Genomic DNA, 24,378 nt, shown 5'->3' on the forward strand with positions numbered 1-24,378 from the left:
GAGCCGTGCTACACAGTGGATGTGGTTAATTACCAGCTGATATACTAGCCTTCAGCACGCAGGAGATGGCGATGAAGGATAAGACTCGCAGTCTGACCTGTGTCACTGTCCAAGTATAACAGATGCTCTAGTTGAGTAGCAGGAGTCTTTTCTACTTTGGCTTGCATAAAAATAAATAAACAAATAAAAAAGCACAAATGGATATGAAAATGTTTAAGATAGCAAAAAGAGCCACTGTCCAACAGCGCAAAAATAAATTCTTTTTAGCAGGGTAAAGAACCAAACCTACGCCAGACCGTTTATCTGGTAATTCAGAACACAATTAGGTTGTGAACAAACATTTTTAATCGCCATTTTTTGTTGCTGTTGTGCTCACTGTGTAAAAATTCCTCTCTTATAAGAGGAATGACTAAAAAACTGTTTTGAGAACTGTTTCTTAAACGATGCAAAACACCGAGGAGACACAGAACATTTGTCAGGCAGCTGCAGATTCTGAGGCATGAGCAAGAAACGCCCCCTTGTGCTTTTGCTCTGAAAACATTTATTTTCTATTCACTTTGCAAGCAGCTATCTAACTGCTGGCTTCCTAGATGATATTCAACAATGCAAAAAATTGCAGTCCCACAACTATACAACCAACAATAGTCCGTGTCAGAACTAGGCTCATCGGCGCCTGAATGCACGGGAGATCCTCCAAGCATTGGGCTCCTCATAGCGATTGTACAGGGGTTCCAGCCGCTGCTGCTTCTTTTGTTTGCTCAGCTTGGTTGGGTCAGAAACCTTGAAGAAAGCTGGCGCAAACTCCACGAGCCAGCGGGGATCAATAGTGGTCACTTCGCGCATGTACTCCTTCGTGGTGAGCACCAGTTCGTGATACACCACCCTGTGAAGATAAGAGAACACGTGGGAAATCACTACTTCCGAACAGGAGGAAGCAGGGCGAGGGCTGAAACATCTAAGCCCACCCCTGGTGTTCTCTCCTTCCTTAAAATTGGGCTCCTTACAAGCTCTAATGTGGGCTCCAAAATAAAAACCCACAAATGCTATTTTCTTTCCCCTCTCCTATTTCACATTTATTCTTCATCACAGAACTGCTTGGTTCCACATAAACAGTTCCTATTCTCTCAAAACTCATTGTTTTTAATTCGCTTTCAGAAGACAGGCACACAGAACTGCAGACTCCAGTCCTGACCTGGATTCTAAAAATCCCTCTTCTGCATAGACAACATTTGCCAGTAGAAGGAGACAAGGACTTGAAACTATTTCTATTCTGCTTGGTGCTGACAAAGCGGAAGCCTAGAGTTTGATTTTTTTTCCCCCTAAAAACGTACTACAGGCTTTTCAATTATAAAATCTGAACTGAAATGGAGAAATCAAAGTGGCATCTCTTTACCATTCTGGCTGCCGGTTGAAAAGGGCACTAGATGGGTGAATATAGACTACTTGTTGATCAATGAGCGTCCGATAACCCTCCTGTGGATCCTTCTTTGCTGCATTTCGGAAGAACCCACTACAAATGGCCTTCTGGACTCGAACCGTTGCCTTCCCGCAGGACACAACATCCAGCTTGTGTCTACCAAACACGGAGAAATAAAAAAAGAGATCCTCAGATGCGGGTGCTGCAAGCAGCAGATTTGCAGGTTTTGTTTAGCTGCTACAACATAATAACATTAAAAAACGTAAGTACTTATCCTTCTGGATTTGCTCACCTGTCCATAATGCCCAACATCTGCTTGCGGATGTCCTGTGCCCTGCGTAGGGACCGAGCCTGGATAAAATTTTCATAGCACCAGGGATTTGAAAACTTATTATTTTTCCAGGAATTGTACACAGCCAGCAGAGTGAGGTGGTCACCTTCTGTCTGATGGAACTTGGCTTTCTTTTGATCAGCAAGGGCTTGTTTATCCTAATACATAAAAGATATATACACATGAGACATCTAAGCCTTAGAGACCCTCCTTGTGTAACAGAAAAAGGACACTGGTTCCTTGTCACTCTTACCATGCCTTTTTAAGTCTACCTAAAAAAAAAGAGATGATACAGAATTGGAAAGACAACACAAAATTCTAGAGCAGTAGATGTCTCCAATCATTAGGACCAATTGCTAGGAGTCTGAAAGTCTAAGACTGCTCTCATGAAGAGAAATCTACAGCTGTATGATCTGGAAAGCCCCAAATTGTTCCTGCTGAAGACAAACTTCCCATAAGCTCTTTGAAAGAGTGTCTCCCTTAGGAGGTAAGGGCTGGATCAGAAAAGATCAAGTATTTTAGATACACTGTGTCAGTAAAAACAATTTCAGCTCCTTTTCTTGAAAGGATATTTCAAAGTACATGGCTCCCTTATATTGCAGGCAGTACATGCATACATTGACCTAGCTAGTTTTTATTGCTCCGAAAGCAGCTTCAATGACTAATCACAACACTGCTGAAGAAATAGTTTTGACTCTGCTGATCTACCTGCCTCTCCTCCCTTCTCCAAGCTATAGGTACAATATGAATCAAATTTTGTGATTACATAGATCAAAACTGAAGTTAATGCACTGAATTGCAACTGGATAACATAACAAAGAAATAATAGATTCTAGGAGACTCTGCTGTGCAGGAATTCCACCACACCATAGTCTGATGCTTGCTGAGATGAAAACAGTCAGCATAGGATAGGATTGTGAAGAAAAAAAAGCATTGTTTATCTGGAGATGGAGAAGTTTCCCTCTAGCAAAGCCATTCTGAACTCAAAGGCAGAGAGAGACTGTGTTTAGAGTTGTATGGGAAGGAAAGGAAAAAAGAGAATGAGAAGCTTTTAACTTTCATCTTCCCACCCACAAAGGGACAGCCAATATCCACAGCTACAGGGTTTTTAACCAAAAAGTATGCCAGATATGTAACAACAGTTCAAACCAAGATACAGGCTTGTTTTGACAAGCATGCCCACTCACTAACCAAGGCAGGCAACACAAAACAACATCCACACGCTGCTGCCTCCTGGCTACATTCCTTACCTTCGGCCTGTAGAACACGTTCTGAACAGACAGCATAGAGACTATTGTGAGCATTTCCTCACTGCATCCCAGATGTACAGACATGATCAACATCTTACACAACATGGGCTCCAAGGGGAATTCCGCCATCTGCAAGACACTTGTTTCAAGATCCTATGCAAAGACTTGGAAAACTCTTGAGATATCTCAGTGCAAAAAATATCAGTTATCTTTCTTCAATGTTTCCCCACCAAAGCAATGAGCTCTACCCAAAACAACTTTATTGAACATAAAACAAATTACCTTGACTATATACACAACCATAAAAACTATCCCAGTATTACAGGAGATTTTCAGATACTAATAAAAGCAACCTTATAAGTAACAAGAAAAAATCATCTGCTACTTAAAAAGGCAGAAGTTATATAGCTATGGTGAGGGTGGAAACACCAACGAAACATAAGAAGGACAAGAGAAAACAGTCCCAGGCAAGTCCCTAGCAATTATTCCCATGTCACCCTCTAAATATATGCAAACCAAACAGTGCCAAGAAATACCCTATATAACCTACCCTGCGCCCAAGTCGAGTGAGCAGCCCTTCATCATCCAGAGCTCCCAAAGTGTAGAGTTGCTCCATGGCAGTTATGAGAGTTTCCATTGGGGGAGCATCCATAAAGTCAAAGGAAAGCAAATCATTAATCCCCATAGCCTGAAGAGAGAAAGTGGAGAAAACTCAAGTTAAAACACTGGAAAGATGGAAGAAATCAAAATCCAGGCGGAGATACGTAAGGATCAAAGTGGCTCTAAAGAGCTTTAAACCCATCACACACACAGGGCCTTATTTGAGGCACAATCATCACCACGAATACTTGGCTGCAGTCTAGCACTTGAGATAAGTCTGCACTGGCCCACGGCTTTCACTCAGTTCTCTTGGGATGTTTCTTTGGCATCTCGTGCCTTTTGCAGACAGGATGATCCACTCTAGGAAATACATGGTCTAAATGCTGGGTTTGGCTTCCTGCCTTTTAAGTCAGTGTGGCATGGCAGCTCCCATGAACACTAAATACATCTTCAGCCTCCTTCCCTATCCTAGAAAGGTGGAAAAGAGCAACAAGTTCCCTAGCAGCTACATACTGCACTAGATTCAGTTTGTAGACTCACAGGATAGATACTTATATACACTTAAACACGTACACACTTAGCAAACGCATACGTGTGAGGACCAAAACCAACTCCAGAACCCCACACCTCATATCCTGTTAGCAACATAACTAAATGTGAAATGTCCGTAAGATTCTTGTTTCCCAAACTACTCTCAATTAACTCCCATGTACAGCTGGGACTTGTAATTTAAGTTGATACTGAATGTTCTAATGCTCCACAGAAAGATGCATGAGGAAACTATAGTGCCAAGAATCACTTACGACACAGCATCCTTTCCAAGGTACAAATGTTTAGGAGCTTGAATTACTGAGGTAAAGAGGCTTATAAAGTTGGAGAATAATTTATGGAAATACTTTGCTGAAAGTCAGTGAAATACCTACCTTCAGGGAGAGTACTGTACTGGCCAGATTTGTTCTCTGGATTTCAGGTACATTGGTGGTTAGCATTTCATCTCGATAAGCACGCTCTGTATACAGCCTGTAGCATTTTCCTGGTCCTGTTCTCCCAGCTCTTCCTGCTCGCTGCTTTGCTTGGGCCTAGAAGTAACAAGGCATCTCAGCAGTGCAAACAGGTATAGATGAAAACAAGTGAAAGACAAAACAGCTGATAATTTAAAAAAAAAAAAAGAGAGAAAAACTATTCAAAAAAGACTTTCAGAACAACCCAGGGAAATGTGTGTTCTCCAGCCACAGATATGAATCAGGGAGATCACAAAAGCTTGTTTTTTATCATTGTCTCACTTTGCTTCCATATGCTTGGACCTCATATATCAAATTACACAATAGCAATGAGATTAAAAGAAAACAAAAACAAAAAGGGGGACAGGCAGGGGGACAAGTCAAACACAAAATACCTACCTGTGAAATTGGTGTAACAACCAGCTGGTCAATTCCAGTCTTGGAGTTATAAACTTTCTGCTTCACGAAGCCGGGATCAACTACATAATATATTCCATCAATAGTCAGAGAGGTTTCAGCAATGTTAGTGGCAATGACAACCTGCAAACAGCAGTTTAATTCAATAATCAGTTCCGTGTCAGGGTGGGAAGCCAAAGATGCTGCTCAGTTTAAATCAACCACTCTACATGGTATGATGTTTGTTACAGAGGCAAATACTATTAGCTTTACACTGAAAGGAGAAATTGAAGGACAGAAAAGAGTATTAACTATACTCAAAAACTGACAGATTTTAACACTGAGACTCTATTATACTGGGGAATATGAGGAGAGAAAATAATAAAATTAGTAAGTACAAACAAGCATAGGGTCATTATTTTGTAAGCACATTGCAATGATTTCATGGAGGATTTCTCCTATACTATAAAGAAATATATATTATATTCTATACTATTAAGAAGTATGCCCCAAAGATGATGCCACATTTTGTTGAAATTACCTTTCTGCTTCCTGGTGGGGCTGGGTCAAAGATCCTGGTTTGCATTTCACTGGGCAAAGCTGAGTATACTGGCAAGATGATTAACTCTGGAACATCGGGTCCTAGAGATTTCATCCTCTCATAGAGGATCTCGCACGCAGTGTCAATCTCTTCCTGACCAGTTAGAAACACCAAAATGTCACCTACACAGGGAGCAACATATCCACAAAGTCAGTTCTGCTCAGCACAAGTCCTGCATTACCATTGTTAAAGCAGAGGACCCCAACTGTTAGCCAAAATCAGCATATTTTACTCTTCACTCAGCTTCAGTTTTGAGCATTTTCCTCACTATGGTTGCAAGCAACACAAGGTAGTGCTGAGAACAATACTTTGCTCATGTTACTGATGCTTGATTTGTGACTCAGAGAATGCTTGATATGTGACTCTCCCAGGCATAAAGAGTCCCTGAATCACCAGCCACCCTGCAGCATTCTCCACTCACCTGGTGGTTCTGTTAAGTGGATCTGCATTACTGTAATTAGACTAGCATCCAAATAATCCGTCTCTGGCTCTTTTGTGTACAGAATTTCTACTGGGTATGTTCTCCCCGGAATTGTAAAGATTGGAGCTTCATAGAAATACTGAGAGAATTTCACAGCATCCAGTGTTGCTGATGTCACTATCAACTTCATATCCTGCCGTTTCTGAACTGTCTACAGGAAAGAAAGTTCTCAGGTCATTTATTGTCTTCAGCACTTTTAACACACAGGTTTTGATTTAAGTCAGAGAAGCATTCTATACTGCAGAAAGAAAAACAGCCAGTCAAATTAGGGGTTTTGACAGACTTTAGAACTGCTATTGGAGAACAGCAGTTAATTCTAAAATGCAGATTCTAAATCAACCTATTAAGGTGGCATTTCAAATCTTTCTTAGCAATGTCTACCACAAAATATCTTTGTAAGAACAGAAGGAGCAAAGCAATCCTCAACCATCATTAGGAGCATCCTAGAATACTAAGGTTCATAGTTTCTTTTGAATTTTCCTTTCCTTGCCTTCAGAGCATTCAGACTAGTAACATCAATTTTGCTTCAAAAGAGACTCTTAAGGCACATAAACAAACTAGGTTTGGGCGACTTTTCCTTCCCCTTTGGGCCCCTATATATATATATATATAAAACATACAGAGAAACATGAGACAGTAAGAATTAAGGCTGCATTACCTTCTTCAGGAGTCCAAAGAGAACATCAGTATGGATGGTCCTCTCATGGGCTTCATCCAGCATGATAATGGCATATTGGGTCAGATCAGGATCTATCAGGCATTCCCTCAGTAACATACCATCTGTCATGTATTTAATGACTGTTTCAGGGCTGGTACAGTCTTCAAACCGAATAGTGTAGCCAACCTGGAATACAGAACAATTTTCTCTCTATATTACCTGAAAATTGAAGCTGCAGACTACTAATTCCCAATTCGTTTACTCTATCAGCTCATTTCCAGCCTAGCAGAAGAGAGACACATGGACACACAATCTAACTCTGTTACTGATTTTTCCTGCTTTTCATTGTTTTTTTTTCCTTAGCACACATTTCAACGTGTAAATTTACCTCTTGTCCCAGACAGCAGCCAAATTCCTCTGACACTCGTTTTGCAACAGACATTGCAGCAACTCTGCGAGGCTGAGTGCATCCAATCTTTCCTCTTGATGTATACCCTGCCTCAGCCAAGTATTGGGTAATCTGTGTTGTTTTTCCAGACCCGGTCTCTCCAATAACAATTAGAATCTGGTTGTCATGTACCGCCTTGGGAAAAAAATAAAAAAAAGAGCACATTAGATAAAGCTTGTTAAAAATTATAAGCAAACAAATAGAACTCTCTAAATAGTGTACCTCTAGGACTAGACTGAGCACCTATTTTTGTTTGAGCTGAACCAGATCAAAAATGAGGCACCTGCTGTTCTTACTGACCATTTGTCAGTTGCAAATTGCTTAACCATTCAGCTGACATTCCTTGCCCTTTGTGATCCTATTTTCAATTTTGACTTTTATGGATAAATAATCAGAATGTCATGTATCCATACATAACATTCTAATTCATAACATTCGTGAATAAATATGTACTAAACATATATAGAGAGCCTTTAAAAAAATATTCTGTTCCATGCATAATTTTAAGTAGCTCTTCACCTGTTAACAGGCTAAAACAAACACATTTATATAAAATTACTCCTTGCTCAAAATATCGCATCATTTCAAGGGTCCTACTTGTATCAGCTGCTCCTTTAGTCTGAAGATTGGCAGACTCTCCCTTTGTTCAATGATGGAAAGTTGGGTCTTTTTACCATAAGAAGCTTTGTTGCCACCGAATGCATGTTTTTTCCATTCTGGGATATCATTAGGCATCATCCCAATACCTCGCATGTTTGCAGCTATTTGTCTTCCATCCACTAAAAAAATATACAATTTCATCATTATATTTAAGTTCACAAAACACAAGTCCTATTATCTTGCTCTTATTGCTCTATCATTCCTGCCTTCCATACTCCCTGGACATTTAAATTTTGGTATTTTGTAGAATCCTGCATGCATCCCCTCCTCCCCACAATTAAAACAATTTCTCCATGGAAAACTGCTTTACTACCCATCACACTTCTCAGTAATCCCTCCCTGATGGATAGTCGTATAAATATGTACTTTTCACTGACATTCCCATTCCACTTAAATGGAAAAGGATTTCTTCTTACCCTTGTTTCTAAAAGGGAGTGTGCAAAGAAAATGATATCATGAGCAACATGGGAGAAGGGTCTTGGTATGTAGCTCAACTATCACAAAAAAAGGCACAGTTTGGACATACCATCAGGAAGAGGATCCACCCAGTGTGTGTTGAGCCCCATAGGGATGGAATCCATCTCTGCTTCTCTTTGGGCTTGTTTAAGTTCCCGTCTTTCTTTAGCTAATGCACTCTGCATCATTGCAGCCTGGGACAAGGAACCATCTGGATTCTGAATAACAAGAAAAGAGTTAGGATTTCAAGCACTGCCCAATCCTAAGTAAAGAAAGGATGTTCAATTTAGTGGTAATGTTTGTCAGGGCTCTAAGACATTCTAAACCTTGGCTGTTAAATTCCTAAATATTTGTTTAATTAAATTGGGTACACCATTTTTGACCTTTAACATCTCTTACCTTTACTATTTTGATGGGACTCATATCCATGCTTTGTTTGGTATGACCTCGAAGGAATGGTGGCTCTTCTTCAACCAGCTCAATCTCAAGGTCCTCATCTAAAACCCACAAATTACAGTTTTAATGAAAAGTTAAAAATATTCTTTCGGCTACATGACAATAAGAGTACCTATTAAGATGGCACCTACTGTGCATTCATGATTACAATGTAACTAGACAATTTTCAAAACTGCAAACACCACAAATAAAAGGAATGCACAGTCAGTCAAATGCACATCCTAGTGTCACTAATAATAAGACGGTTGCAGCAACCCTTGTTACAAATGTTAAATGTGACACCAAATTGCAGCATGCCTCACATCCCCTTATATCATCTGTTTTGAAATCACAACATATCCAGAAACAGAAAAAAATTACAAGACCACTCGAAATTACTACCTTCTTCATCATCAACTTTAGGAAGGATCCCAGTTTCCTCATCGAAGTCAGGAAACTCTTCTTTGGAAAGCACATTAGCTGCGATCATCTGGGGAAGGAATGAAAGAACAGGAATTTATCCCCTTGTATGAACACCATCCATGTCACTAAGGCTTTTGTCCTAATTATGTCATCCAAAGGAATGAACAGCCCTACATTCTGGCACATATCTCCGTGAGTCAGTCAAGTCCCTGAGCAAATAATCATTTTTTGTTATTTTAAATATCGAAAGTGTGGGAGAGATGACTTGGACATGGCAAAACTGCACTGATAATCAAGACTATTTTAAGCCTCACAGGATAAAGACAAGGATCCCATGAAATCATAGAACAATTTAGGCTCAAAGAGACCAGAGGTTATCCAGTCCAACCTTCTCCTCAAAGCAGGTCTAGCTTCAAAGCTAAAGCAGAGCTAGAAGCCCCAGATAGCAAGAAAGCACTAAATTAGAGATAAATAATAAGTTTTTTTAAAAAGTTGTAGCTTAGTTTACGAAATTCCCTAGCAATTATATTCAGTGGCAGCCCATATCACTCAGTACAAAACATACCTGTTTTATTTCCCATTTCTCTGGGTCTGAAATTCGAGTGAGGCGTTTCCTTTCGAGGGTATCATCCTCCACTTCTGGAGCATTTACCAGAGAAAGGTGACTGGGTCTGTCTGGATTCCTCATAGAGGTTTCTTCATTGGTTTCTCCAACCAGGTTTCTCCTCCGGTTTGGGTTCAAGTCTTCCCCAGTGTCTTGATCAACATCCTACATTAAAATGATTAATCAGTCAGTTTTACCTATATTGTACTTATCTTTATCTATTAATCATGGCTGGTACTTCCTCTAACACAAGAGTAAAAGCAGAGCCCACTTTTCCAAGAGGCTACTGCCAAACACAATCCATTTAGAGAAAATATTAGAAAATACTGCATATATACACACATTTGGCTTTTATAAATGCATGCCTATATATATTTTTTCCAATCACTTTAACTCTATTCTAATATGGAATATCTTTCATACCTTCATGCTCAGGCTGGTTTTGGATCCAGTAAAAGATAACACTTTGACCTTTACTCTTTGTCCTTTGCTCACAACATCAGCAACATTGGCCACCCGTCCTTCTCTTCGAAGCTCAGAGATGTGGACCAAACCCTCCCAGCGCTTCCTACAAGTAAAACAGAGGGCCATGAGATGACATACATGATTACTCAAAGTCTTTAACATCATTCAGAGGCTGTTTTAAAATATCTCAACTAACTTCTGTATATGCTCACAAAAGTTTTTTTGCGGGGGGAGGAAAGCATTAGCCACTATCAAATTTATTTCTGTGAAACAGAATTTCATTCTAGCAATCAAAACTCAGTTTACTTTACTGTGGCATCCTACACTCTTTAACACATGATCAGAGACAGAACACAGATGAATAGCACCATATTTATTGTGAAGATCAGAGGGTACCTTAATCCTTCCAGCTGCACAAAGCATCCAAATTGCATTATGCTTGTCACTTTGCCATTGTAAATGTCACCAATGGAAGGCTCTTCAGGTGGTGGACGGTCTATGTGCTTGTCTCTCCATCTATCATTGCTCTTCTCAACATACTTCTCTCGATCCCTATGGTCCCTGCTGGGACTGCGACTCCTGCTCCTCGAGCGATATCTGGATTTTCCCCTGCTCTTCTCCCAAGTCCTAGAACGAGACCTTGAACGAGATCTGTGCCTTCGCTTCCTGTCCCTGCTGCGGCTTCGGCTCTTCCTCCTTTTCTTTGACCTATCAAGCAAACATTAGAAATCAGCTCTGAAATTCCACCCAAGAACACAACGAACACACAGCATGAACTGCCAGTACCCGCTCCCTAGAAACCTACTGGTGGTCACTGTTCCTTTGCTTGCCTTGTCTGTCAGCACTAGGCATTAGAGCTTCAAGCTCTTTAAGTGCATCAGCTGCCACTTTCACATCATCTTCATCCAGCATATTCTGCAAGGACAGAGAAACGTTGTAGAGCAAGACTGATAGACACCAATCACAAAGAACTAACCTGCACAGAGAGTAATTTGAAAGCACATTTCTGTTTAGAAATAATATAGACAGAAGAGGTGCTGTGGAAAGAAAAAAAACAATATTGTTAAAAAAAAAAAAAAAAAGCTCTCCCCATTTTGCCACAATATTGTGCTGCTATTAAAAAAAAAAGAGTATATAAAGAAAGATAAAACAACTTCCTGGTAGCACTTCAACATCCAAGATTTTCCTCTAGTTCAGGACCAGCTGCTCTGAATATTAAGAAAAAGGTCAGGCTATAAGTTACATATTAGAAGAGTTTCTTTTCATATATCCTGCAAAACAGTATCCATGCTGAAACTCCTGTAACAGCAATACCTGATAAATGCATCCAATAATACTAGCTTTCTGCCCCCTTCAGGTTTCACTTCCATAGTCCATTTTTATCCACATAGGAAATACAAATGCTAACACAAATACAACTTCAAATTAAGACAAAAATGCAGAAAATAAGGGTTGTGTTTCCACATACATGATAGACATCTGGAATTATAACCTTACCCTGACGTTGGGATTGTCTGGCCTGCAGAGGGCTGGAAATAATTCCTTCAACTTTTCTTTCTCTGATTTGGGCTTGACAACTGCCTCTGAATTTGAGATTAAAAAACAAACAAATCCATTAGAAGTGCTTTAATGATCTGTCCTCAAGGTTCCTGAGATAGAACATGAAATTTAATTTTGATCTGAATGCAAAGATTAACAGAGATGCCAGAGAGATTAAATTCAAAGATTACAATGTTATCTTCCTACAAATAAAGTTATGATGTACAGTGAATCTGTGAAAATCAAAAATGCTCTAAATACTGCACTCAACATGTTCTCAGTGCCTCAACAGCTTTGCAAGCCTATCACTAATAATAGTGAGAAATCCATTAAAACAACAGGACATTATGCACTGTTTTACAGGAATAGAACATAACTACTTTGATCTACCAAATATTAGGAAAACAAAAAAGCTGTTGATTCTTTTTCCCCACAGAATTGATGAGAAGGAGTAGGTTATGCATACCTTTGCTTGTAGAGGGTTTGGAAGGAGGCCGCATTGTCTGGATGAGACGTAGCAAATTGCTAACAAGGGAATCCTGGAGAAAAAAAAAACAAAAAAACAAACAAAAAAAACAGTAAAATATTTTATTCTGAGAAGTGACTTCAGCACCTTTGTTTATAAACCTATGATTCTATGAATCCAAAAGTGATGATAATCCCATTCAACTGATTTTTCCACCCAGCATGTTGGTAATCATCTACTTGACACAGCTACGGTGATTGCTGAGGAACTCATGAGCCTGGGACCTATATCTCAGAGAAGTGGGCCTCACACCTTTCTTTTAAAGCACGCCCTATAAAATAATCCACGACAAAAATGTACAAATGCTGTTAAGATTTCACTTACAGTGAACTCGGCACCATTCTTTAGCAGAACAGCTTTAAACGTGTCAAACGTAGTGTTTTTCTCAGCAAGATTTATCACGAACTCGGCTGTGAAGAGAAGCAATAAGGGCAGGATTACGGGAAAGCAGAGGGAGCAGCTAAGGGGCAGGGCACGGGCTGCCCGGCGGCAGCGCGGCGCTCCGCGGCCCTGCTCGAGGTCCTCCCCGAGGCCTCCCGCCGCAGCGTCCACGCGTTTGCCCCCGCGACGCGGCTCGGGGCGAAGGCGCCGCTCGCAGAGCACGTCCCGGGCCCAGCGGCCGCCGCGGCGCTCACCCAGGTCCTTGTCGTTGATGCCGAGGTGGTTGTCCAGCTCCGTGCACACCTTGGAGACCAGCGACAGGTACTCGAGCTTGGCGAGCTCCTCCAGCGCCGCCGCGTCCGCCATCGCTCCTCCTTCCCCGCCGCACCGCTTCCGCATCCGGGCTGCGGCGGAAGCCGTGACGGGGCACGCGCGCTGACCATAGAGACACATCCGTGCTAGAACGGCTCGTCGTGAGGACGGTTTGTAAAAGAGCTTTGTGGTGTGGCGGGCGGGGAAGCCAAAGGGGGGCGAGGGCGGGAAAAGGCGCCGCGCGTCACCTCAGGGGAGGAGGCGGGAGCGGATCCCTGTGGGAGCGGGGACAGGGGGACCTGCCGCAAACCGCTTCGCGGCCAGGTTAATCGCGGCTCTCTTACACCATTCATGACATCATTATCACGATCGCTAAGTATAATAATCATTAAGTCATCCAGTCTTCGTCGTGCCTCTGTACGCGTGATCTGGGTTCTCAGTACAGGGGATATTGCCTGTCCCGTCATTCCTTCAGGAGTCCATAGGAACCCTATGTTCCCTAAGAGAAGTCCAGGCACACATCCCTAACTCACAGCAGTGGCTTTTTTATGTTCCTGGAGGTTTCTGCAGCAGCACCTATTTCTTTAAAGACGAAGTAAGGTTAGAGTTAACACAGGCTGCATTCTGTGTCTTCCAAAAAGGAGCTTAATAGCAGTGCCCTTACTCATACACAGCCTGAGTGCTGGCATGCCGGAGCCTGGGAAGTGCAGGTTTCAGGGGGTGGAAGTACATCTAGATTCTTAGCTGGCACCTGGCAGTTGGCTGCATGTCAGAGCCCTTCAGAATCACTGCTTAATTCACTTTGGAGCTCGCATGAACTTTTCAGCCTTGTAAAAGACGCTGAACACAGGATGGAGTTTGGCTGCAGCCTGTTGCACAAGACGCTGTCTCGGGAGCACCTCTTACGTTTTGCTGGGTTCCCAGGAACACAAGCAGCCTCCTCAGTTTCAGCGCTGCCACAGCAAGAGCAAAAAACAATCCCCTGAGAGCAGCCCGAGAAACGTGTGTGTGGGACAGAGGCCTTGTTTTGATTGCTGCAGGGGCTGGAGCACAACAGCTTGGGTTCATCCAGCAGGTACGGCAGGGAGCCAGGCCTGTTCTTCCCCATAAAACCACTGAGGTTTCGTGAGGCAGTTAATTCCTCATGCAGACCAGCGGCTTGCAGCACTCTGGGTCTGATGAACGGATTATCAAGTATAACAACAGAGTGAAGATGTGATTCTGGGAGCTTCCCATAATCAGGAAGGCTGGGGCTGTTCCATACACAAGTGCCTCATTGCACAGCGTATCACAAGAGATGAGCTACTAGCAGCTGCTACGGCCAAGACTCTTTACAATCAGCCCAACAAGCCGCAATCTAAATGATGCACAGATGGACCCCAAACCTCCTCTCCTCTGTCCCCTACAGATGAGTTATCATATAAGGAATTTCTGGACCACAGACAGACAGCTGCAGATGGATGTCAGGAGGGAAGGAATAGCATTTTTCTCAAACCTGGTTGCTTTGATGTGGTTTCATGACTGAACTGACAAAGGGGAGGCTGGTTGTGCACTGACAATTCCCTCAAGCCTCACAGCAATCGGGCAGTCTGCGTGCAGAGTGAAATGAGAGGTTATTTCCTAAGCAATGCAAGAAAACAAAGAGGAAGAAGGAAGAAAGGCAGAGTAAAGTGAGGAGATCATAGCAGAATATTCACAGAACATCTCGACTGTTGTTGAGTTTTTCGGGGCGTTTGCATAGAGGCAGCACAGGGGCTCCTCATCCGTGCACGAGCCCTGCAAGCGCAGCGCGAACGGCGGGGACGGCGCCATGTCCGCCAGGCGGCGGCCCGCGGCCGGCCCCGCCCTCCCCGCGCGTCACGCGGCCAATCCGTGCGCGGCCGGGGCGGCCGTTGGTGACGCCAGGCCAGGGTCACGCGCCCGTTGCCAGGCGCCCGTTGCCAGGCGCCCGTTGCCAGGCGCCCGTTGCCAGGCGCCCGCCGCGGGCCGCCATGTCGGCGCAGCACTGGGAGGCGCGGCGCAGGCAGGCGGCGCTGGAGCGGCGCGGCCGGGCCGCGCTGCAGCGGGTGCGTGCGGGGCCGTGCGGGGCCAGGCCGGGCCGCGCTGCAGCGGGTGCGTGCGGGGCCGTGCCGGGCCGTGCGGGGCCGGGCCGTGCCGTGCCGGGCCGCGCTGCAGCGGGTGCGTGCGGGGCCGTGCGGGGCCGGGCCGGGCCGGGCCGCGCTGCAGCGGGTGCGTGCGGGGCCGGGCCGGGCCGGGCCGCGCCTGCCGCCCTGCTCACCGCGCTCTCTGTGCCCCGCAGGCAGAGGACGCCCCCTCGGGGCGCTGCCAGCCCGGGGCGGCCGCGGCCCGCCTCTCCCCGCCGTGCGGCCCTGCGCAGCCCGCGGCCAGCGCGGCGCTTCTCGCGGAGCCTCGGCCGTCCTGCGGCCGCTGCTGCCCCTGTCCCGCGGCGGCCAGCGCGAAGCTGCCGCACCGCTTCTCTGTGAGTCCGCGGCGGGAGGGAGCGCCCGCCCCGGCCCCGGCCCCGGCCCGAAGCTTCCCGACGCGTGGCCGATGCCTCTCGCTGCAAGACGGGCACGGGGACCCCGCGGTGCTCGGCCCGGGTTGTGCGCTTGGGGAGCTAGCTCTAGCCTATTAGCTTATACCTAATCCTGCAGTCTATTAGCTATAACTAATGCTGCAGTCAGTAATATCTGTAAGGAGCGGGGTGGATTGTGCTTTAAGTGGCACATTTAAATCACTCCCTGTTAAACTTCGTTTGAATTATGAGAAAATAGTTGACTGTGCAATCTTCCATGCATTCTGAATAACAGAAGTGTTTTTTGTTTGTTTGTTTGTTATGCACTGCAAAAACAAAAAAGCAAAATACAAATACAGTAGAAGCAAAAAAGTAACCTGTCTTTGCCCCTCCAGGCTGTGCAATACATGCAGCAGTGGTAAGGGCAGGCTAACCAAGCAAGTCAGGAGCAGCCACCCGGAGCTCCCTTCTGAACACCAGGCAAGCGCTGTGAATCCAGCACCACCTGTACCCAAAATCAGTGGATGACTTCACCAACTAGGGTGGTAACAGCTAGCGATAAATAAACACCGCAGTGTCCCAGGGGAAGTCTCTCTTAAGCAGCAAGTATTTTCCCCAAGTCTTGCTTGCTCTGGTTCTATTATGTCTTGTCCTTCATCAAGCATGTCCCAAGAAATGCCATCCTGCTGCACCATTCTTAAAGCCTTCCATTTCCTTTCCTGCCCAGGTAAAGCAATTTATTAGTCAACTTATATCACTGGAGCTGTACAGCAGCCGTGCAAAGACAGACATCCCTTTCTGGTTGCAAAATGTGTTTTATTTGTGAATAGAAGGAGACGGTGCCAGTGCATAACAACAGTGCTGCAGCGGCACAGCTGGAAACTCAACAGAAGTTTGGTTGGGAGCATGTGATAGAACCAACAATATGGCAAATACAAAACCTACTGAATACACCTGACAACTCCAGAATGGCACATGGAGCTTCCTCATCCCTGTTGGAGGGCGTTGCTTGACTAGTTACCATTTCAGTACAATCACAACAGCGATACAGTGATAAGAAACACCCTGCTACAGCTCTGTAAGAAGTGCTGGGTTGGGAAGTACATTTTGGAGTGAGGGCCAGAGGTTTCCTTTCAACTGTTATAACATATGGTTTCCCCCAAAGGAGAAAATGAGTACAGGAAAATGCTAAACTGCTTTTGAATACGAAATTTTAGCCCAGTTACTCCCAGGCTCACCAGCTAGAAGACAACAGGCACTAGCTAAACCCCAGGCATGGGCCATCCATCCATCATGTGAGGGATACAACTGCCACATGGCCAGCACTGGGAGGAGAGAAGGCTGTCAAGGCTATTCCTCCCATGAAGTTCATTGGGTTATGGGGTTGCTTTACAGCTTTAGACCAAAAAAAACACACACACAAAAATAAATACCCAAAAAAGACACAACCCAAAAAAAAAAAAAATCTCAGAGCATGCAAGGAAGCAGCATAGCAAACAGCATGTGGTGTACACCAGCCACCAACAGCCCTCCTCTCATGATCAGCTGGAGAGCAGCAATCTTTCTGCTCCATGCTGCAAAACGCATTTTCACCTGGCTGAAAAGGATTTTCTCAGAAAACAGCCAGTAGATGAGCTGCTCTTAAAAACACATATTAAAATCAAGACAGTGCATTCCTCCACCGGCCTGCTCAATGAAACAGCTCCCCAGAGTCACACTCAGAGGTGATTCAGCATGACATGCAGTTGATTTAAGAGCCAGAGAGTCACCAGTGCTGTTTCATGGTCTCACAGAGCAGGCTGTGCAAGTAGCACTGGACACTGGTGATGGAGATGCAACCCAGCCAGGAAGGCTCACCACAGTCCTGTTGTGAGCTGTGAGATACATTCAGAACAGAAGTACAAAGTTATTCAAGGAGGAAACAACTGGAGCTGGTTTGATTAATAGGGCACTGGCTCCCGTTCTGACGAGCCAGCACGGACATCCCGTGCACTGGTCACTGCTGCGGGGTCACTCGTGATAAGGCACTGAAGAAGGGAAGCTGCAGCCCTGAGGGCAGTCTCTACTCCACATCCACACAGCCGAGCATCTTTGTGCTCATGCGGCTGAGCATCTCTGCACAGGAGATGCAGTCTCACCCCAGGAGAGCACAGAGTCTCCTGTGTACATCATGAATCGAAAAGAAGCCCAGAGTTTTCTCTTCCTGGGCCCTGCCTTTGTGGTGGAGCATGAAGCACTGAAGAGCTGTGCCAGGCCGGCTGGTCACAGCGGGCGCTGCAGCAGGGGCGGTAGCGTGGCATTGCCACGGCAGTCCACGTACTGGTAGTTTTCAAAGGCCAGCTGCTCCGAGTGGCACAGGTAAGTGCAGGTCAGAGTGCCCCTGCAAGGCAAAAACACACAGAGGCTGCAGCGACGACTGTGCCGGTCACAAAGATTATATACAGCTCCCACCATCCTGCTTCGCCCCTGTTACACGGTGCAGAACGCTGCCACGTGTCCTCAGCGCCCTGGAGAGCGTCAGCTAGGAGGTACACGGTCAGCACGGGCAGGGAGGTCCCCGCAGCGGACACAGGCTGCTGCACGAGACTATTTTCACCCACAGCTTTCCAAAGCAGCGGGACTTAGCTAATGAAGACCAGCACTCTTCTTCCAGGGCTTCCCTGCCTCCTACGCCATTGAGCTCTAACACAGGCCAGGACAGTGGCAGCTGGTCCCAGGAGGAGCTCCTCTGGGCAACAGGATCCACAGAAAAACCATCCCTGCTCCCTGCAGGTGCTAGCAGCCCCACGAGGAGGGCAGGATGAACCTGGCACTGCTGCCAGCTCCAGCCCAAACTGCTCCTTCCAACAGCAACAAGTCTTAGGGGAAGGAGCTTTGTCAGGCCAACATGCTGCATAACACAAGCAACAGCTTGTGCTGCAAGGAAGCCTAAATCTAGGGGACTTCTCACAGCACTGGTGGCTTTGGAGACTTCAGCAAAACTATCTAGGTAAGACCACTGACACTGCAGCCAGCTCTGACCCCAAGCACAGCGACTGGACTGGCTGACCTCCCACGGAGTCCAGAAAGGGCACGGGCTGTGTTTAGTGCCGAACCAGGCACCACTTACTGTATGTGCAGCAGGACATTGTGCACTTTGATTTTTGTCCAGGTGCAGATGTTACTAGAAGAGAAAAGAGAGAGCTAATTTCACAGGAGTGGTCTGTATCATGAGTCTCCTGGTCCTCAATTATTCCATTGTCTCTCTGCTTCTCTGAAAAGGCCTGTCCTTGGAAGATTCTGGCAACAGCCATGCAGGCAAAGTTCTTGAAGCACAGCTCTGCCTACCATGGTAAATCACTTTTTTTGCTGGTGTAACTCAGTCACTTCGGATCCAGTAATCGTGGGGCTCCGAAGTAGGCAATGCAAACGACCTACCTGCGCTGAAGCTGTGACTGCCGTGAACTTCGCAGAGCTTCTGCAGAGAAGTGCGTGGCACAAGATGCATTTAGCTGCTCACAAACGGAGCACCAGAAGTTTGCAACACAGACATCAAACTGATACCACCACTTGTCAGAATACAGGAAAATGACACTGTTGGGTCAACAGCAGGCAGTGAACACCAGCAGATAAGAAATGAAATTAAAGTGGATGTACCAGATTTGTGCCTGGGTCAGCTGCACACATATTCAAAAAATCACAGTGAGTTTCACTGAAGAGATAGGAACAGCACAACAAGCCTAGTTTTAAAGAACCTTTAAGCGTTAATATCACTTATTTACCAAAGAAATAAAACTTCAAGAATTACTCACTAGGTATTGCTGTCCAATAGTCTACTGGCCACCATATAATACATCTGCAATGTGAACAGAAGGAAAAGAAGAAAACACATAAGAATTAGTTATGTTTGGATACAGCCCAGAGAATTAAAGTAGGGAGAGCTGGACGCTGATTAGTTGCCTGAAGTTCAGAACCTGAATTTCAAGTTTTAGCCCAGCAATTGTTCTTAGCAGTGGGAAGCTCACCTGGCTACTCTGCAAAGGACTGATATTCAGCAAGGTTTTCATGGTGGTCTTCCCTATTACCAGGGACTGGTGTAAAACTTCTATGTCCAGCTGCACAACAGTGACTGGGTAGAAGTTGTTATTAGTTATGTTCAGCACATTCTAAGGAGAGAAACGAGAAACCAAACCACCTTGCAGCACAGCCGTATGTTACTGTAGCAAAACTACTTTAAATATATCCTTGCTATAACCTTACAACAGCCCTAGACCACGTGACCCCTTCCAGTCCGGACCATAATATCCAGCCAGGTTCCCAGAATGAATCACCACGCTGCTCCTGCACAGCCCCTTTGGCCCTCTGTGAGGCTCTTGCTCACAGACCAGCTGCCCTCGCTGCCACTGCAGCTCCTGACGTGGCTCCTGAGCCTGCCCCGGAGGGGACTGCACTGCTGGGGACAACCAGATTCTAGCTAGAGGCAGCCATCAGGTCCTCGCAGCAGCGAGAGGCCTTTTGCCCACTGCTCCACCCTGAGAACTCACTGTCATGTTGAGGGAAATACTGGTGGTGGTGGCATTGAAGCCAATGGAGGAGGCATTCAGCCCTGCCGGCAGCACGGTGATGGAGCGAGGAAAGAGGAAGAAGACGCCGAGAGACGTCATCAGCAGGCAGGTGGTCACAGCAAGACACACATAGAGCTTCCTGCAAAACAGCGGCACGGCCACGTCGTCCTCGCGGCTCATCAGCTGCAGGCGCCTGCAACCCAGCTCGGCGGAGGAGGCAACGGGACCTTGAGGGCCGAACGCTGGGGTGAGTTTGTGCAGAAGGCCCCAACGATGGGAGAAGCAGGAGGGTGCTCCCCTCCCGTGACACGCTGCCTCTTACTGTGGAAGCAGGCAGGAATTTGGAGACCTCCCCTAGCTCCACATTTCCTCCTGCATAGAGCGTTGTCCAGGTATCTGCTCTTGCAGAACAGACACCGTGCACTCTGACTTGCAGTAAGGCTGGTGTTCAAAGAGAAAACGCCCTCCAAGGAACAGCTGCAGGTGGATTTATTCCCATGGGACCAACCCTCCCTTCACACACAGGAAAGGGGCAGAATTGGATAGGACTCACGTTCGTCGAGGCTTCAGCCTCTGGTCACCGTACGGAATCAGAGCTACCAGCTGCTTCTCTTGCTCTGAAAGAGGTAGCAGCAGATAAGAGACTGCACCGAGTGTCCAAACAAATAAAAACACATTGCATTGCAGAGAACTGCACAGCCGCTTAGTGTCAATCTGCAGTCACACTTCTGGTGACACTGTTCAATTCAGAAGGTGAGTGTGCTGCAATATTCCCAGCTCTGTGCAGAAAGAGCAATTCCCCAGGTACCCCATGGAGCCTTTGATTAATTATCCCAGCACCTGCCTGCCCACCCTGTCCTTTCCCAACAAGGGCTGTCCAGAGAACACTGGAGGGCCTGAGCTGCTAAAACAGGACACCCCTTACTCGGGATGCAGTAAAGATCAGCTGATGGAACCGAGGTCAGCCTCAGGAGGCTCAGAAAGCACCAACACGGCACACAGGAAAAGCACCTACCCCTGGGGATCCTCCCAGTTCCCTGACACGTCGGGCAGTTGACACAGCTTCGACTTCCCGCACAGGACACGGCAGGGTCTTCTCCGTTGATACTAGCATAGCCGGCGATCTCGTCCTCGGCACCCTTTGGTCTGGGTAAGATCAGCTTGCCCTCATTCTCCTTTTGGTCAGATGCTTTCCAGAACTGTGAAAGTTTTTCACCCATAGTTGAAGGAAGATTTCTCACTAAGTATCCAACACAAAAATGTTTTAGGAAAATTGTCTTTATTAACCTCCACCGCTGTTTAGTGTGTATAATAGATCACAAGCGTCTAACTTGGCAAATTTCTTGCAGCACAGCTCTGAAATTGCTTTTAAAGATCCACCTCGTAGCTCATACTTCTAAACATAGAAATCTCTGGCCACTCTAGTTGCAAGAAAAAGTCCAGCGCCACCACCCTATAACACACCAGATTCTTCATCTCATGGAGCTTTGTAAAAGCACAAATGCTGACCCAAAGCACTTGAACATCTTGAGATGACGACACAGCCCAGAAGTAGAACTTTAGAGTTCTTGTATAGTCATTATTCATCTGCATCCAATAGGCAACTCACCTGAACACCAAAGGCTTGGTATTTCCTATCAAACAGTGTCAATAACACTAGCCTCATTTATAAATACATAAAATCACACATTGCCCCATTTGCTATTTTTAAACACCAAAGTATCAGTTTAACTACTGTTCCCAGGCTCCTGGCAATCAGAAACTTCTACACCAGCTCCTGCCCGTCCTCCCCAAAGCATCAGCAACACCAAGCAGAGAAAAATAAGCTGTGTTTTGCTCACAAAGATAGCTCAGCACAGCTTCCTATCTTTGCCAGTCTGGTCTTGTTTTAATGACTCCAAGGTAGCATATTTAGCCTAGATAAACAACAGTTGTACATTTGCCCAGATGATCCAGAGGCTGAAAGTAAATAACCTGCGGGGCTCTTTTTTACCCTTTCTCTGTAAAACACTGGCAAGGAGAAAGCACCATCAGACAGTGCAGAACATGCAGTGCTCACCCTCAGTCCACAACCCCGGGTGCATCTGGGAACGCGAGCAGAAGATGAGCTGGCTCCAACAGCAAAGGACGAGCGAGGAAGGAAGGAAGGAAGCGGCGGCAGAGCGGCCTATTTAGCCATGAAGGGTCACAGAGAAACCTCTTGGCTGCCCGGTAACCTTCGTTTCATTAGATTCTGCAAGACACTGCTTGGAGCCTTGAGGCAAGGCAAAGTGTTCTCCTTTATACGCTGCAAAAGAAAAATACCTGAAGGGTTTTAACCATTCAACTAACAAGGGAAGGACCCTGCTACCATTGCGCTACAAGCCCCGTTTCCGCAGCGTCAGAGCTTCCCAAGCACGGAAGCGTTCCCCATGCCCTCCGTTAATCTTTAGCAGCTTTCCAACACGCAGCAGTGAGGAGGAGGTGCCGGTGCCCTCACAGCGCGGAGTGACCGTGGAGGCTCCGGGAGCCGCTGGCGGGTGGCAGAGGCCGAGCGCAAGGTGCAGCCCGTGGAGTTTAACCCCTCTCCGCGGGTCGCCCTCAGGAGGCTCCGGCTCCCCCGACCGCCCCGGCTCCCCTGGGGCCGCGACCGGGACAGAGCCCGGGCCCTTCCCGCCGCCCCGGGGCGAGCCCGGGACCGGCCCTGCCCGCTGCCCGCTGCCCGCGGCGGCGCGGACGGGGCCCCGGGGCGCTCCTGGCCGCAGCGGGAGGGCGGCAGCCCCCGGGGCAGCCCGGGCCCCGCTCGCCCGCCCGCCCCGCTCGCCCGCAGCCCCGTGGGCCCCGCTCGCCCGCCCGCAGCCCCGCGGGCCCCGCTCCCCCGTAGGCCCCGCTCACCCGCCCGCAGCGCCGGCCCGGCCCAAAGCGGAACCGAAAGCCCCGCGGGCCGGCGCTGCCCGCCCAGCCCCGGGGCGGAGCGGGAGGAGCCGCCCTCCCCCCTCAACCCGTCACCCCCAGGAACACGCACAGGCCAGAGCCGCAGTCGAGAATATATTATAAATTACACCATGCATCCATTAACAAAATATACAAAGGCAAGAGAAATACTGCTTCAGCCTGAGCATACCTCATCTACAACCTAAAGATGAAATAAAGCATGAAGGTAGGGAAAAAATAAAGAGGAGAGCATTTCACACATCACATTTCAATGTGCAATGAAGTGTTTTTCCTCAAATCATTGTAGTGTTTTGTTAATTTACAGAAAACATGAGAATTCCTGACAGCATGAAGACACACTCAGAAAGAACACAGGTCCTGCTGGGAAATCCTGATGAAAAGCAGCCAAGGCCCCTGGGCTGAGCCCTGTGTTTTATCCGTGCCCTCTCCTCCCCGTGCTGGAGGAAGCAGGTGCCAAAAGGGGCTCAGGACAACACACAGAAAACCAGGCTCAGGGTAGAAGGATCGCTGTGGTCCTCAGCACAGAGAGATATACTGGAGTAAGGATGGTTGGGAAACGCTGCAAAATAGTGTATTTAATTGTATTTCAAAATAAACATTTAAGAGTATTTTATTCTCCACCATCTATAAAAATAGGTTTAAAACAAAATTGTATGATACATTTCTCTTCGATCACTTTTATGGTACCTTAGATTAAGGGCATTAAGTCTTTAAGAAATTTACTACTAATGATTACTGGGTAAGTCTATTAATACTGCTTCAGCTACATTCTGTCACAACAGAAAATAACCCACCACTTTAGAAGCCACAGTAATATAAAATTTAAGATCAATGGTCTTGTATTGCAGCAAGGAAAAAAAAAAAAAAAAAAGCCTGAAAGCAAAGATGTAGCCAACACTGCTGCTGCTTTCCGAGGACTGGCTCCCAAGCAGGTACCTATCGCCACACCACTGCACAGCAGTGGGTGATGCTGGTTTCTTGGGATTCTTCAAAATTAAATCTCTTCTTGGTAGGTTTAAAAGGGGGTTCTCAGATTTTCAAATTAAATATGGACATCTAAAGCAAAAATCTTGTGATAGACTGAATCCTACAGATGTGTCAGGGGAATATGTGGCCAGCTAGAACCATCGAGGGAAGCTACACTTAATATTCTCAAATTTATCCCCAAAATAACCCAGGAGTCACCCAATCCCTACCCTCAGGCACTCTTCACATTCCCAAACATTACTAGAATTTACACTTCAGGTCAGATGTGGCTTTTTACACATTCTTCAATTCTTCCATGTAGCATCAACAGAATAAAAGCCTTGCACTACACTGTTAGAAAAAAAATGAAAGTAGTCAAAGCTGTCTTTTTTTTTTTTTTTTTTTAAACCTTTTACAAACAGTCTCTAAAGATTC

General features: G+C 46.2%; 2 protein-coding genes across 2 annotated transcripts; both read right to left on the reverse strand.

Annotated features, from left to right (window-relative positions):
- Positions 1-471: 471 nt before the first annotated feature.
- DHX8 (DEAH-box helicase 8) lies at positions 472-13,050 on the reverse strand. Its single transcript, XM_088519903.1, has 23 exons — positions 12,927-13,050; positions 12,616-12,701; positions 12,232-12,304; positions 11,724-11,809; positions 11,032-11,141; positions 10,623-10,934; positions 10,185-10,329; positions 9,723-9,926; positions 9,137-9,224; positions 8,699-8,796; positions 8,370-8,517; positions 7,781-7,962; positions 7,124-7,318; positions 6,736-6,921; positions 6,018-6,228; positions 5,537-5,718; positions 4,999-5,139; positions 4,522-4,677; positions 3,549-3,686; positions 2,999-3,127; positions 1,710-1,906; positions 1,394-1,573; positions 472-883 (listed from the first exon to the last, which is right to left on the reverse strand). The coding sequence occupies exons 1-23, from the start codon at positions 13,036-13,038 to the stop codon at positions 664-666; spliced, it is 3,579 nt and encodes a 1,192-aa protein (XP_088376029.1). The 5' UTR covers positions 13,039-13,050; the 3' UTR covers positions 472-663.
- Positions 13,051-17,761: 4,711 nt separating this feature from the next.
- TMEM106A (transmembrane protein 106A) lies at positions 17,762-21,511 on the reverse strand. The gene is made up of 7 exons (XM_088519928.1): positions 21,059-21,511; positions 20,597-20,660; positions 20,023-20,182; positions 19,504-19,644; positions 19,291-19,334; positions 18,609-18,662; positions 17,762-17,879 (listed from the first exon to the last, which is right to left on the reverse strand). Exons 1-7 carry the CDS (start codon positions 21,261-21,263, stop codon positions 17,762-17,764), a joined length of 786 nt encoding a protein of 261 aa, XP_088376054.1. The 5' UTR covers positions 21,264-21,511.
- Positions 21,512-24,378: the final 2,867 nt, after the last annotated feature.

Source organism: Tinamus guttatus, unplaced genomic scaffold (assembly GCF_059628265.1).
Source record: "Tinamus guttatus ecotype Peru unplaced genomic scaffold, ASM5962826v1 Tinamus_guttatus_pri_ptg000075l, whole genome shotgun sequence".
Lineage (NCBI taxonomy): Eukaryota > Metazoa > Chordata > Aves > Tinamiformes > Tinamidae > Tinamus > Tinamus guttatus.